Here is a 15,533-nt window from a genome sequence, read left to right as displayed (position 1 = left end):
CCCCAGGGGCTGCTGCTCCCCAAGCACCCAGGCGTGCAGAGCACCCTGCTCGGCACCAACCCACGTGCCCGGAAAACGCCAGGGCAGCCATTAACACACCTCGGGATTGCTTTTAACTTGCTCGCTCGTGGCTTGGTGGCGGCTGTCCCCTCCTCGCAGGGGCTGGCGGGGGACAGATCTGCTGGCTGTCCTCGAGCCAGCTTCTCTACTTAAGCACCGGGGAGGCGACGTCCCGGCTGCGATCCCAGGACCTCACCGCCTTTCCCATCCACCCCAACATTTTTTTCAAAGGATCCCTCGGACACGGCGAAGGGTGGGAAAAGGAAGGGAGGGATGCGGCGGGTGCCTTTACCTAGCACTGCGGGAACAGCTGTGTTCCAGCTCCGACGGGAATCCCTTGGGAAGTCCCAGGGCACCGGCAGCGCAGGGCGCTGCTAATGGACATCATACGGCACGCGTTAACCCCCATGTCCGCCTGTGGTTACCCCTGGGCAGGATTAAACCCATCTCTACCGGCTGCCGCAGAGGCTGCACACCAAGATGACTTTTCTCCTGAGTGACAGCAGCCTGGGCGAGGATTCATCATCCTTTAACTTCCATTAGCTCCATCCCATTAGCTGATCCCCAGCGCTGCCGACAGACACGCCCCGGGGTTCTGCCCGACGTCTGGGCAGCACCCAGGGGCTTTGCCCGGGGTGCGGGGGCAGCTGCCTGGGCTGGGGTGGGCTGTTCAGGGCAGCGTGGCCCCATGGCAAACCATTTGCACTAAAATAATGTAAAAGGAATTAAAAAAACCCCCACTGTTCCCTCGGCAAGTGGCGAGGCAATGTCAGCTCTGTCCTCAGCCGCTTGCACAACGGGGAAAGCAGCTGGATCGCCGACCCGGGAGGATTCAGGAGGGAGCCGAGGAGGCCAGGGCCGCGCCGCTCGGGCAGGACAGGCAGCAGGGCAGGCAAGGGCTGGCGCTGCCCACGGCGCTGGCGGGAAGGCCCAAACCCAGCAGGCAGGCAGGGCAGGAGCTGCAAAGCAGCCTGGGGCCTCGGACGCCCTCGGAGCAGAGCGCGGGACGAGGAAGGTTTGCTGACTGCAGCTGGCCATCCTCCCCGACCGTCACCGCTCTCCCGCCCGTCTCCGCAGGCAGATCACGGGCAGGGCACCCATCGGCACTGCCGCGCTGCCGGCAGCTGCCTGCCCGCGCACCCCCAGAGCTCGGGCACATGCCTGGGATTCCTGCGGTGCAACTGGCCCAGGCAGCTTCCAGCGCTTGGGCCGGTTTGCCTCGGGATTTCTATGCTTTAAAGAGCCTTTTATGGTGCAAAAGAGTGAAATCTGGTCTTCTCCTGATGCTTCACCCCCAGACAGCAGAAGGCTGGGTATCACCATAGCTTAGCCCTGCAAGGGGCTCCCCCAAGTGCCAGAAGCAACGAAACTCAAACATCCATATACAACAGCACAGGCACGTGGACGTAGTCGGGCGTCTGCACAGCCCGGCTGCTGTGCCCTGCTCATTAGTTCCTAGCAATAATCTCACATACAGATATGTCACATCTTCCCCAAAAAAAGGATTCGTGTAGCCTCAAAGGCGTTTCTTTGGGTAAGGTACACGCTGCCATCCCGGGAGAAATATAAATGCTCCATCTGGAAAACTCCACCTCGCAGTTACACGCTAGGGCAACGCTAGTGATAGCACAGCCCTTTTATAAACCATAATAATCGATTTTCACAATCTGTCTGCAATTCCTCTCTGTCCTGGGTGTGGAAACTGAGGCAAGGTTCAAGGCCAAAGCGAAAGTCGGTGGCAGAGCTGGGGTTTAACTTAAGGACCCTCTCAGGGAAAAATTATCTATATTTACTCTCAACCCCAAAGCTGAGCTGAGCGGAGGAGGGAGGAGAGCACGAGTCAGACGTTCAAAAGGCAGCAGGTAGAGAGAGTGGCTCTGCCCAGAGCAACACACGCCAGGAATAAACACTGCTGGAAACGGTGAGTTATAGTGTCCAGGACAGAGGAGCCCGAATTCTCCTCTTGCAGCGGGTCCAGCTCAGCCGCAGGAACGGGAGCGGGGGCATCGCACGGCTGGGGAAAGCAGCGCTCTCCGCCCCTGCCGACAGCCCCGCTATCACAGGGTCTGCTAGGGGAGGACTCCCTGGAGGAAACCGGCTCTAACGTCTTATTTCCTCCAGCTCCGAGGTTTCCTTAATAGGAAATTATTCCCCAGCCGGGCTGGGAGGGATGCAGTCCCCCGCCAGGGCAGTGGGCGCATTCCAGCCCCTGATGGAAAACACTGCAGAGCCGCTTTTGATCCAAAGTGTAAATAGTGTATAACAAAAAGAGGCTTGCGTAAACCGGACAAGCTCTCGGGAAGCAGCTCTTGCAGCTCCAGCCTCCTTATTTACGGGCACGTAGCACCACGGCCGTGCACTTTTCCCGGGCACGGCGCAGCCGGTGTCGGGCTGAGCCTGCCCTGCCAGGAGGATCTGGCGGGCCCCACGCCGCCCCAGCCTGTTATTTTTATCCTAGCTGGCCCTGCACAGCGTTTCACTTGCAATCCCGCTGGCTTCTCTCCACCGGTCTCTGAGGCAATTGGGTTTTGCTAAAAAAACAATCACGCTCCCTGCAAAACTTTGGAGCAGAAAGAGCCGCCGGGAGAGTAGAGCCGGGGTTTCTCGGAGGGGAGGGACGGGGTTTGGGAACAGGCGCCCTCCATGCCGCCGTTATTTCCCATCGCTGCTTGGTAATGAAGTAACTTTGATAATTAAACAGCACTAAAAAGGAGCGAGGCAGGACAGCCCTGGAGTCCTGGCCACTGCCCAGCAGCTAAGCAAAGCCTGCACGGGGCGAGGTTTCGATGGAAAGGCGAGGTGAAACCTCGAGGTCTTTCATAACCACGTTTCCCCGAGGAAAAGGGGCAGAGGAGCGAAGGCTCCGACCCTGCCTGACGATCTCTGGTCTCTGCCAGGCCGGCTCCGACAGGCAGGAATGCTGCGGGAGGAGGAGCGCGCTGCCGGCACAGCTCGGACGCAGGCAGGGACGCAAGCAGGAGAAGGCAGTTTTCCCCTGCCCTTCCCTGGCAGACCCCGGCACCCCTCTTTTATCTCCTCCCTCCTCCATCCCAGGAGGGACGACGGAGCAATTAGCACTTTCCTTTCCTTCTAATTCCTATCGCAGCTAATTCTGAGCAGAGCCCACCGGCCTGGTCCCAACATACCGGGCGGTGTGGGGGCAACGCGGCTGGGACACCGCACAAGGGACACCGGTGCAACGAGAGACTGCCACGCGCTCGCCGCAGCCCCTCGCACGCTCCTCCCTCGCACGCCCCTGCAGGCGCATCCCCAGCCACGCTGCCGCTCGTCCGCTGCTGCCTGCTGCAGCCCCCTTCCCACCCCCGGGGTCTGGCCAGGACAAGCTGGGGGGACAAAAGGGGACAAACCCAGCTGAGCCCTCCCCGGTTCCTCCTTTCCCAGCATCCTAAAGCGTCGCAGGCTGCGGGATGTGGCTGCGTGCTGTGGGATTGGGCTCAGCCATCCACCGTGGGCTCAGCCATCCGCCCTGGCCCTGGCCACCACCTCCCTTCGTGGCAGAAACACTCACTCAAAACCTGGCTGAGGGCGGCTGGGTCCTGGGGGGAGACAGGGCTCCCTGAGGCAGCCCCCTCCTCGGTTTGGCACCCACCGTAGGTCCTCCCTCCTGGTCTGCACCATCCCAGCAGAGCAGTGCTCTTCCCAGAGAGCCCATCACACCGAGCTGCTAAAATTCAGCAACAACCCTAATGCATCCCGTAAACTCCCCACAGAGCCACACTGGGGTCTCCAGGGCCGAGCCACGCTCTGCTGCAGACCCGATTCATTTGGGACATGTTCCGCTGGCTGCGCACGAGCCTGCTGGATTTACCATCGCCAAACCACGCTACTTCTCATCCTGCCCCGTCAATGACGCCCAGCGGCTCCGGTGGCCTGGCACGGCACCAGGGTGCTCCCCATCCCAGCGGCTCCCACTCCCCATCTCGCTGAGCACTGGGGCCGATGCCAGGCCCTGCTGTCCAGCAGCTCCCTCCTGGAGCAGGGCTGCAGGGGGACAGGAGAGGGGGCGAGAGGGAGGACAGGACCTGAACACCCTCGGGCTGCCACGAGGACCCTTGGCCCCGCTCTCCCAACATTTAGTACAAAGAATTAAACAGAAGTTGCAGGGAGCCACGTTTGACCTCACCGCCGGCGCGCAGCGAGGAGGCAGGCAGCACGGCTCCAGAGGGACACGTGGGATGGGGACCACCACCACCACGGGGACCTGCGTGTTGCAGCCCTGAGCACCTACCTGGATGCCGCGATCTCCGACTTCTGCCGGGCGATGGCCGCGGCCCTCTGAGCCCCCTCCACGCTCCTGTCCACCTTCTGCCGGATCTTGGCGCTCTTGAGGGGTATCACACGCTTCTTCATGCCCTTGACGAGGACGTTGTGGCGGTACTTGCCCTCCTCCTTCTTGCCATCAGGCAGCGTGGTGCAGCCGTAGCCGTGCCGCAAGTTGTCCAGCCACTCGCCCTCGTACTTCAGCCCGCTGGAGCGCTCACTGACGCCGAAGCCGGCGCGCTTGTCGTTCTTCCACTCGCCCATGTAGGTCTCCGTGGTGGTGGCATCGATGTCGGACTCGAAGGGGGGGTACTCCTCGCCCTCGGCACCCTCGCCCAGGCTGACGGTGGAGGTGGCGTCGCTGGCGGCCGAGCTGATTCCGCTCTCGCTCTTGAGGAAGCTGACGCGGCTCTTCTGGCTGGCCAGGGACGACTTGGACTCGGACTTCTTCAGCTTCCCCAGCAAGGAGCCCCTGCGGAAGAGCCCCCCCTTCTTGGGCTTGCCGGCCTCCGCCTCCGCGTAGAGGCTGAGGGCGAAGCCCCCGCGGGTGATGGTGGGCGAGAGGGGCAGGCTCTCGGGGTTGGCGGCGGGCGAGTCCTGCTGGGGCAGGGTGCCGTTGCTGTGCTCGCTCCGCAGGGAGGAGAGGGAGGTGCGCAGCGGGGAGCGGACCACGGAGGCCATGCCGTAGGGCACGCTCTGCCGCACCCCGTAGCCATGCCGCATGCCGTTGGTGAACTGGCCCTGGTACGTGCCTGCGGGAGAGAAAAGGGAGAGGGTGAAAAGGCAGCTCGCTCCTGGGTGAGCCAGCACGGAAGGCGGGCTGCGGGGTAGTGCTGCCCTAGAGCAGGCGTACCCACCTTCCCTCGAAGAGAGGAGCCCCAGCTCCGCTAGTGCTCACCCCATGCAAAAGCAGCTGTCCCCAGGGAGCGGAGGGCAGAGGACACAAGTCCCAGAGCCACCACTGGCAGGTGACAGCTCACTGGGAAGGGGCTGGGGCACCAGGAGACACTGGTGCAAGCCCACAGCCACTTAATGGAGTCTGGGTTTGCATCTGGAGCGGGGAGTGGGAGGCAGCCCTGCGGGGCTGGAGTTTGGGCTGTGCCGAGAGGGCGGCAGTAGCCCCAGCAGACATGCAAGCAGCGGTGGCACAGCTCTCCTTGGCTCGGTGACAGCCCCTTTCCGCCCATTCCGCAGTTTGTCACTCACAGGCTGCCAGGACCAGCTCTAGACCCCTGAGTCGGGCAGCCGGCCATCGCACGGGCTGCCCCTGTACCTGCAGCTGCATCTGCTTGGCCCTGACATACAGCCTCTCCACGGTCCCAAGACCAAGGCTTGTGCCACGCTGCGTGAAGCAAGGGATGGGCAAAAAAGGGAGGAGAGGAGCGGAGCAGCTCTGTGTGGGACTCCTCCAGCTCTGCCCCAAAACCCACTGCCCCACCACGCTCCTCCCGACGCAGCTGAAGAGGGCACGCGGTGTCGTATGATGGGGGACACAGAGAGGATCGTGCTCACCACGGCCAGGGCCGCACCCTGGCTACAGGACCCTGCTAAGAGCCAGCAGGACCTCGGCAGCAACACCTGGAAGGACTGGGAAAAGCACATCGCTCCTCTCCAGGCCCCTTCCAGGTCTGCACCTTTGCAGGCTCCAGATGAGTGAACTGGAGACCACAGCTCTGATTTTTCTCACCAGGATGTCAAAAGATTTAAATTAGTAGCATCGAAGCCCCCTCCAAGAAGAGCTCGTAGGAAGGGCAGGAGAGCTGGTGGGGCAGCCTTCGCCTACAGCACCCGCGCTCACACGCCAGCACAGCAGGCTGCGAGGGTCAGTGCATCCCCACCGAATCCTGCGGGATGGGATGGGATGGGATGGGATGGGATGGGATGGGATGGGATGGGATGGGATGGGATGGGATGAGCCGCCTCCTGGCTCTCCTCCCTCTGTAGATACAGTTGCCTCAGAAACCAGCAAACCACCCAAAACAAAAGCAGCATTCAGCTCTGCTCGCAGCGTTACAGGACCTGGAACAGGCCACCCCATCCCAAAGCAGCACCCCGCAGGGCAGAGGCTGCTGGCAGCCCTCCTTCCCGGGGTGCAGGGGCGCAGGGTGCTGGGGGAGCACAAACGCCCTTGGAAAGGCCACCCTGCTCCTTTACTCTCCCGGGTGCTGCTTCGTGCAAGCAAAGGGCCAGCTGTGCTGGGGGCATTTCCACAGGCATCTGTCCTAAACCTGGTTTTCATTAAGCAGTGACCTACCAGAAGGCACCGAATTTTGGGAGAGCACTGCCAGGGTGCCGGGGAGGCTCGGCAGGGCCGAGCTGAGACAGAAGGGGGTGACCTATCTTCAAGGCATTCATCTCCCCCCTCAGACGCCGTTACTGAGACCAGGGATGACCCTGCTCCCTAGGGAGCAAATCCAGTTCCTTCTTTGGCGATTGTAGGAGTGCATATTTTACGGTCTCCCGGGCCACTTCTGCAGCATAATCTCTCCTCCCAAGCTTCAGGTTTCGTTGAAATCCTCTTTGGACCCGCCTGTGGGGTGTTAACTTACAGCACCGGGGGCCAGGAAAGACAAGAAGTGCCCGAGCAGGCAGCAGCTGCTGCCCCGGGTGAGCCGCCCCCCGCCAGCCCCTGCCCGGCACACGGGATTTCGGGCTCCCTGCAACAGTTGGCCTCCCCTACTAAAAAAAGTAAGGGTTCAGGTACTGCCGAGCATCTGCGGGCTGCGGGCAGGCACGGGGAGCCGTCTGGCAGAGCAAGGGGCCATCGCCCAGCTTCTTGGCAGAGCTTGAAGCTCCGTTAGGAAAAATAAGGGGGGCAGCATGGGTTCGGGGTTTGGGCATGAGCTGGGAGCGAAGGACCATCGTTGGAGATGTCCAGGCATCTGGGTGAGCTCCTCACCCTGCCGTGCTCCCCAATCCCTCTCCCTAAAATGGTGATGAGTCTTCCTAGCACAAAATGAAGTTACAGAGCCCCCCGTAGTGCCCCCACGTCCCTCCCCACCGAGAGCCGGTGAGGTCGGTGCTCCATCGCCGCCCAGGAGCGAGCTGGGCTGACACACGATCGGGGTGACATTGGAGACCTCCTCCTAGGACGGGACAGCCTCACACATAGCAGGCTGCAGCCGACAGTGCCACCGTGTCAGCCCCCTGGAAGAGGCACTCTGGAAAAGGGTCGCAGGTTTAGGGGGGCTCAGCTGCTCCCCGGGGCCAGGTCGGAGCAGCTGGTGCCCTCCAGCAAGTCCCCGGCCCCCTCTGTCCCCTGAGCGGCACTGGGGCCACCAGGATGGGAAAAGCCACGCGGCACAGCGGGTCTCCAGGGGGCAGAGATGGGGGTGCCGCTTCTCGGGGGCACACGCGCCTACCCGCCACGCGGGGTTCGACGCTGGCCTTGGCTGCCTGATGTCAGCCCCCATGGGACCCGTTGACCCTCCGGCACGTGATGTGACCAAACCCACCGACCGCATCAGGCTTACGGGGAGAGCACCAACGCACCGCGCCGCCCGCGGCTGCCCAGCCAAGGCGGGGGCGAGCGGGCGCTGCCGGGTCCCTGTCATGCCGCGATTCAGTGCCTGGCCGAGGCTTCGTGCCAGGGCAGAGCCATAAACCACCCCTGGAGCGGAGCCAGAGGCTGCTGAGAGCGGCTGGAGGCGCCGGCGGCCGTGCGTCGGGGCACGCAAGGTTTGCGCGGAGCCAAGCCCCGGCTCACCAGCACGTACCGCTGCAGTCAGCTCGAGAGAGAAAAGGGGCTGCGCAGACCCCCTCTGCAGCGCGGGCGGTCGCTCCGCAGGGCTGCGCGTCCCTGAGCCGCCGCTGCCCCCCGAAAATCAAAGCAGCCTGGGCAAGGGGGGACAGGCAGGGCACAAAGCTGCCAGCCCGGCAGCCGTGCGCTCACACGCGTCTGAGGTTCCAGAAAAAATAATTAAAAAAACCCCAGTGGATGTGAAAAAAAATTTCTATTTAGGATGAAAATGGGACAGAGTCCCTCCTCCCTGCCTCCCCAGCCCTGCCTGATTCAGCAGGGCGGTGGGACAGAGCCACCTAACCCCATCGGGGTGCGATTACTGGGGGACAGGACCCCAATAATCCTTTATTGCCTGCATTTTTTCCTGTTGGAATGATGAAAAATGCTGGTTCCTCTGCAAGCCCCCAGGTACACGGTTCATCACCTCTGCTCATCCCTGAGCAAAGTAGGGAGGTGGCCCTGCCTGGGTACCTTCAAAGGATGGGAAGGATTAACTTGCAGGATTGATGAAAACGCTATCCCTGTAGCCTTCAGCCTCTAAAGACACCGGCTCCCAGCAGACGGGGTGGCAGCACCCTCGGTTCAGCCCTGCCAGCAGCAGCACGGGACGATGCCCGACTGCATCAAAGGCGAAAGCTTCAGCTCCTGGTGCACACCCAGCCCGGCAGCGAGCGCCCGCTGTCAGCACCGTCGCATCTCCCCTTCCCAGCCCGCCTCTAAGCTCTAGTATAATTAACGGCGAAGGTAAATAATGCAAACAACCGGGTAAATAATGCAAACAACTCAAATCGTATCACCGCCCTACTATCTGCTGTCACCCAGATACTGTGATGACAGACGTGTTAGAAGAACTCAGCGTAAAAGGCCAGGGACATTAAATCAACGCACAGCACCACGTGCGAGACCGGCCAGCAAAAACCTAGTGCTTCTTTTTGGTGCCAACAGTATTATCCGATGGTTTCTGTTGGAAAAGAAAGGCAGAAAAAAACCCAACAGAGCAGGGAAAAAAAACTTCACAGCATTAATTCATGGGTCAAATTCAGCCACGCAGGAGCTTTGCTACGGAGGCAGCAGACAGAAGCCAGCACCACCTCGGCTCGCCCGGAGCCCGTTCCTGCCTCCCTGGCCGCAGGCCCATGGATGCGGCTCCTCCTGCCCCAGCCCAGGCCCCCGAGGAGCCGGCGCTGCTCCACGTCACCCCGGTTCATCTCTCCCGCTGAAGCACGCTTCTGCATTTCTTTTCCCCTGGCTTGCAGTCTCCTGATCGCTGAACGGTCTCATGGTTCCCACACGCAGTTAATTGACGCCACTGGTTTCTCTTAGCGCCCTAGACACCAAACTGCAGCGTCAAAAATAAGTTGTTTTAGGCTGCTTCAATTGCAAGTGAGTTTTCCCCCCATGTAGATACATATAAGCAGTTATTTGTACAGCAAAGCCTAGTTTTGGGGCTGGATCCTGTGTACGCAGCACGATTCTGCATTAGCAGCGAGATTTTTTCTGCAGTGAGATTTGACTGGGTCAAGCATTTGGAGTCAAAAGCACAAAAGTATCTGAAAACATGAGGTCTTTCTTACAGCAGAGACAAAATTTACAGGTGGCAGCCAACCGACTGGGTGTTTACTCGTAGCTTAGGTCGCAAAAGGACGAGTTCCTTCACGCCGCGCCTTCCACAACCCCAGTCACCGTCTGCGTTGGCCAGCGCGTCCTGCCCCGGCAAAGGGCTCCGAGCCCTTCCCTGGTGACAGCGGCAGACAGACACGTACAGACAGACAGACGCACAGCCTGGATACCCAAGGAAACCTCTCGTCCCGTTACTGGCTCTGCCTGGCCCCACCAGGAGCTCCGAGCCCCTCGGCTGATTTCAAGCAGCGGTACGGAAGGCAAGCTCTTCAAGCCATCAGCCTCCCGTAGTTTTCACAAAAATGGGCGCTTGGTAGCGGAGAGAAAAAGCCACCAACCCAGGCAGTGCCTGGGCTAAACCACACCATCAGCCCACTTCTCATCAGACACCAACAATCTATACGCGACTTCCAGAAGCTTCACTGCAGAACTGGGCTTTGTTTAGCCACCAACCTCAGCCAGCCACAAGATAAACTATACTTATCGGGTCGTCTGTGATTTGTAAGTGTATTTTAAAGTATAAAGTTTTTATGTGTGTGTATATATATATAAAATAGACTTTAATTTAACTTTTAAAGCATTAGAATCGGCTACATCCCCATAAATCTGCAGGCAGCCCAGCCATGACCTAAAGCTTCCAAGCACCTGGCAAGGGCCGCACGTTCCCAGAGCCCTCTTCCTCGCGTGGCTGGCTTCCAGGGAGCTTGGGAATCACGTCCCCTACTCGAGGGACGGCAGATTCCCAAAGCCTTTCCAGATGTTTATCCTGACAACCTCAAATTCAAATATTAACAGGTCCAATTAGCAGCCTGGCCACATCTGGATCTCGCAGATGGTTACTGGTGAGGAGACAAAACAGGAGCGGGTTCGGCGAGTCAATAAGATCGCTCCATCCCTGTCCTACACACGTGGCGCTGGCTGGCCATCGCCGCCTTGGCTTCGGATGCAGCTTTCCACGCCTTCCCGTCCCATCAGAGACGCTCGCGCGTTGAGGGAACGGCGGGGAGCAGCCGGGAGGCGATGGCCCAACGCGAGGAGCAGCCGCTGGGCACCGCGGCGCAGCCCCCGTGAGCCGGGTCCGGCCGGGCCCCGGGGCTTCAGCTCAGCCCTGCCCAGGGTGGCTTTGGCAGGGCACATCCTCACGGATCAGGGCTGAACTCCCAGCCTCGGGCGGCACCGGGGATCTCGCACACGGCACGTTCCCGCGCACGGGACAACACCCCGGGGAGCGCTACGCTGACGGCAGCGATATCTTATACATCCTCAGCGGAGAAAATCTCGACTCATCTTTCCTCCTCTTCTGTCCCAAGTTTTCAGTCCAAGATCTAATCAGATTCAAACCCCTGCGTCAAGTTTTGCCCCTTGAAATTCTCTACAACATTGGCTCGCAATCCAGCAGCCCCGCATCCTTAGAAGATGCGTTTTAGGAAGCAGCGAGGAAGCGGCCGTGCGAATTCAAAGGAGACCTCGCGACCTCCGTAACGGCAGCCCCAGCGTGAGCCTGGCCTCCTGCCGCGCAGCGCAACCTGCACAGCTCAGCGTTCAACCGTGCCGCGGGGCAGAGCGGGGCGAAACCTTAAGGAGCTGGAGGGATGAATCGGTTCGTGTCTGCACCTACAACGTCCAAGGGCACAAACCAACCCAGTCAACTTCAAGGCTGTATTCCCAGGCTTAAAGTTAGCCATGTACCCAGGCAACTCATTGAGAAATATATATTTTTAAAAGCATAATCCTGACAGCCAGTCCTGAATTAGTCCATTTTCCGATGCTTTTCGTTCTGAAGATTTACACCATTACCGTTATTTTTCTTTACAAACTAACTCCACCGCACATCCTAGATAAATATAGATGCAATTCTGATCCATATTTTGCAGGGTATTTCTTTCAAATCACCCTCTCTATTTAGCTATCCTAAATACGGCAGCCTGGAACATTACAGTACTGAAGAGCTACAGAATTACTTGCCCAGGGATTCTTGCAATGTTTCTAACCCCAAAATTGCCACTAATGCAGGAACACAATTAGACTGAGCATGTACAGAGCACAACAAGTATCTGGCTACGCGGTGCATTTGTGTACTAGCGGGGGTTGAGAGCTTCCAAGTAATCGAAGGGATTTATTTTAGGGAAAGGCGTGTGACTACATATTCTGAACGGCTCAGATGAACTCTACCAAAACGGCTCGGCAAAGCAGATGTCGAGGCAACGCGGCAGAGGCACGCAAGCTGTGCTTGACGCACGGGCAAAGCGCGCTACGATGCCGTGGGCGGCTGCCATCCGCCGTGAAAACATCCACAACTCCCTGCCCAGCGAGCGGCTCGCTGCGGTCGCGCACCGGCGGGGAGCTGCTGGTTTGGCTGGGCGAGGAACTGGGATAACCAGTCCCCGGGGAACCGGGAGTCACAGGCGACACAAACCCAGGTCGTTTGGTGTTAACTATTGATACGGACACTCGAGAGCGGCTCCCGAGGGAGGGATCATAGGATCGTTAAGGTTGGAAAGGGCCTCTGAGATCATCGAGCCCAACCGTTAACCCAACTGCCTGGTCCACCTCTAAACCACGTCCCTAAAGTATTAAACCAGTATTAAACCTGGCTGCCTTGAGGCTCGTCTTTATTACTCATCTGTTTTGCTACCTCAATAAAATTGCTAGAGAGGAGTGTGGGTGTAGTGCCTAGGAACTCCAGATATCACGGCAGGACCGTGCTGGAAGTAAACGGGTGTTTTACCGGTGGGGGCAATGCTCCCGCTGCTCCTCCCTCGCGCCCGCAGCCGGCGAGCCGCTCACGCTGTGAAAATCGGGGCGCAGACACACGTTGACGAGGCGGTTGCGCCCCAAGCCCCGCTTCTTGACCGAAGCAGCCCGATGGCTCGGTGGGGACCACCGTGCCCACCTGGACGTCACTAGTGGGGACGGGACCAGGTCAGCCCTTCAGGGGGGAGAAGAGGGAGCCTCCGCCGTGGCGGGCTGGGTACCACGCTGTCCGCCACCCTCCCAGCCCCTCCGGAGCCACCCTTACCTCCGTCAGCGTACGTCTCGGTGCCGTAGCCATCCTGCAGGCCGTTATTCCAGGTGCCTTCATACTTGGCTCCGCTGCTCATGCTCTGCCTGGCGCCGTACCGTCCCTTAAAGCCATGGGTCCACTCGCCTCTGTAAACCCACCGTCCTTTGGTCTCGATTCCTAGCCCGTGCCTCTTGCCTTGCGACCAGTAGCCTTCGTAGGTGTTGCCGCTGGGCCACGTGTAGATGCCCACCACTTCGAAGCCGTAGTTCCAGGAGCCCGAGTACTCGCCCTGGCCCTTGGGGCCGGTGCAGATGCCGTGCCCGTGGGCTTTGCCCCCCTCCCAGCCCCCGCAATAGGCACCTCCATCATCGAAATCGAACCTCCCGCCGCTCATGGCGCCGCCTCAGCCGGGCCGCTCCCCCGGGCCCGCGGCTGCCGCATCCCCGAGGGCGCCGGGCCGGGCGCCGGCAGCGGCCGCTCCCGCCTCGCCTCGCCCGGCCGCGGGGCCGGGCAACGGGAGGACGGAGAACCCGGAGGGAGGGGAGGGGAGAGGGGCGGGCCGGGCCCCAGCACCCCCGCCCCGGGCAGCGGCAGCCGCGCCGCTACCTGCCCCGCCGCCGCGGCCCGGCCGCGGGCATGGGGCCGAGCCCCGCGGGGAGCCGAGCTCCGGGGGGAGCCGAGCCCCTGGAGCCGGGGGGCCGAGCCCCGCGGGGAGCTGAGTCCCTGGAGCCGAGCCCCGGGGGGAGCCGAGCCCCGGGGGGAGCCGAGCCCAGCCCCGCGGCGGAGGAAGGGGGTCCCGAGCCGGCCGCGCTCCCCCGCCCTGGCCGCCGCCGGCCCCGTCCCGTCCCGCTCCGCTCCGCTCTCCTCCCCCGCCGGGGAAAGGTCAGCGCTGCCCTAACAAGGCCATCGGATCCCAGGAGCTGCTCCCAAAAATAACCCCGTGGAGCCCGGCCTCCGCCTCGGGGCCCTTTTATGAAGGAGGGAAGAGACACATCCCCCCCCCCCCCGGCCGGGATCCAGGCGGAGAAGAGGCTGGGAAAGTCAATGTCTGCTCAAAATAGAGCCTGGGAAGGGGCGGAGGGACCGCGGGAGCCCGGGGCGGGCACCGGTGCGAGAGTCGGAACAGGGAGCGAAAGCGCAGCCATCGCCGGGGTCACCGCGTCCACCTCCCCCTTGGCTGCTTCCAAAGGGCATTTCCAGAGCTGCTTCAGGGTGGTGAAGAGGATCCACAAACGGTCCTTCCCCCCTCTCCCCAACGACAACAAACTTACCCACATCTCCTTCACAGCCGGCAGCGTAATTCAGCCGCGCTACGTTTGGAAAAGAAAGGTGAGGCCCTCCTCGGGACGGCCGCGCACACCGAGCAGCCGCAGCCCTTGCTTGGAGCAATCCACGTCCTCGAACGCAGCTGGCAGAGAGAGGACAGGGAACGAAGCGCCAGGTAACCGGCTAATCCAGGCCCTCCCTTCTCCCAGCCACCGCCGTCCCGTCTCCGAGAGACATCGTCACGGCGAGACGGTGAACGGAAGGCCTTCCCTCGCCGACCGCGAGCTGCTGAGGAGCTGCAAGGGCTGCGGGGCGAGACGGGGCGGGCTGCGCCCTGCCCTTCGCGACGGGCTCCCCGGCCCCGCGGCAAAGCTGCCACAGACAGCAAGTTTCAGACTCGCTTAACGCAGCTTCACAACTCGGACAACCTCCCCGTCGGCATTTCTAGGAAGAAGCAGCATAGAAAAAAACCCCACCGTACGATATATAACTGCCCGCAAGGCCAAGTATGTGTATATAGCGAATAAACTACAAAATACCTGCAGGCACAGGTGAGAAGGACCAACTGCCCGCTATAAAGCTAATGACAAAAGGCCTCACTTTTATTTAGCCACAGGAGGGAACGGGCACCTCGGTGAGGGCCCCGACACGATGCAGAAGTGCTGCCTGGCAGAACCAGCCCTCTCAAGCTTTTTTAAAAAATAGTCAGGTCTCGAAATTGGCTCAAGTTGGACTTTTTTTCCCCTTTAAGCTTTTAGACTCCTCAGTCATGCTTACAAGGTTCTTGCTGCATGATTAAGGGCTGGAAATTCATATTTTCTCAAAGCAAAACCAGAGGGTTTCATTTTGTGGTTTCTGGGCAGCCCAAAGCATCGTACAACAGTTACGAAGGGAACGCGTTGAGGCGGCAGCGGCAGCTGCCCGTGGGCTTCGACGTCGTGGTGCTCCAGGACTGACAGCCCAAAGACGCTGTAACTGCCCTGAGAGGGTGCCAAGTTCAGGCCCACGTAACGATTTACTTAGCAACTCTTCCTAATTACACAGCACAGTTGCGATCGGATAGTACGCTTTGTTTAAACGTCAGTAACTTATGCAGATGATGGCATTTAAAAAGCCTTCGGTGAGGGCTGTCCGACGCAAGCAAACTCCAGAAAGCACCAACGCCGTGCGTGCGCTCAGCCGCCTCCCAGAGCTGGCCTTATTTCTTCATTTTCGCAGAAAAAAAGTCTCATTCCCCCCTCGGCAAGGCTGAGGAGGCGCGGAGGAGCCCGCTGCACCCAGCCAGCCCCTGGCCGGCCGGGGGGTGACCTCTAGTGGCCCAGCACTGCTTGCCTCCCTTCCCAGTCCGCACCAGTTCACACCGCTTCCCTTCCCAGTCCGCACCAGCTCACGTCTTCCTATTCTATTTTTTTACGTTACCTCCTGGAGTTCAATCCGCTTTCCGTAACGCGGTGCTGAGCACTCGATGTTGCAGCCCCAAACCCTGCCGGGACGGGTCTGTGGTCACTACTGAGAGACACGGTAAAAAGCAGCGAAATGGTGAAAAGCGGTGCCGTGGCT

At 60.4% G+C, this 15,533-nt stretch overlaps 1 protein-coding gene across 2 annotated transcripts in view; it reads right to left on the bottom strand.

Moving 5' to 3' along the window:
- Positions 1-13,549, bottom strand: part of JPH2 (junctophilin 2) — a 33,885-nt gene extending 20,336 nt beyond the window's left edge. For both annotated transcript variants that reach the window (XM_082325932.1, XM_082325931.1), the window contains exons 1-2: positions 12,723-13,549; positions 4,310-5,093 (exon numbers count right to left, since the gene is read on the bottom strand). In XM_082325932.1, coding sequence (XP_082182058.1) covers positions 4,310-5,093; positions 12,723-13,101 — 1,163 coding nt within the window. In that variant the 5' untranslated portion in view covers positions 13,102-13,549. The remainder of the gene's footprint in view (positions 1-4,309; positions 5,094-12,722) is intronic.
- Positions 13,550-15,533: the final 1,984 nt, after the last annotated feature.

This window comes from Platalea leucorodia, assembly GCF_965183815.1.
Source record: "Platalea leucorodia genome assembly, chromosome: 13".
In the NCBI taxonomy this organism is placed as follows: domain Eukaryota; kingdom Metazoa; phylum Chordata; class Aves; order Pelecaniformes; family Threskiornithidae; genus Platalea; species Platalea leucorodia.
The sequence above is the reverse complement of the archived record's forward strand: the minus strand, read 5'-3'. Positions and strand labels throughout refer to the sequence as shown.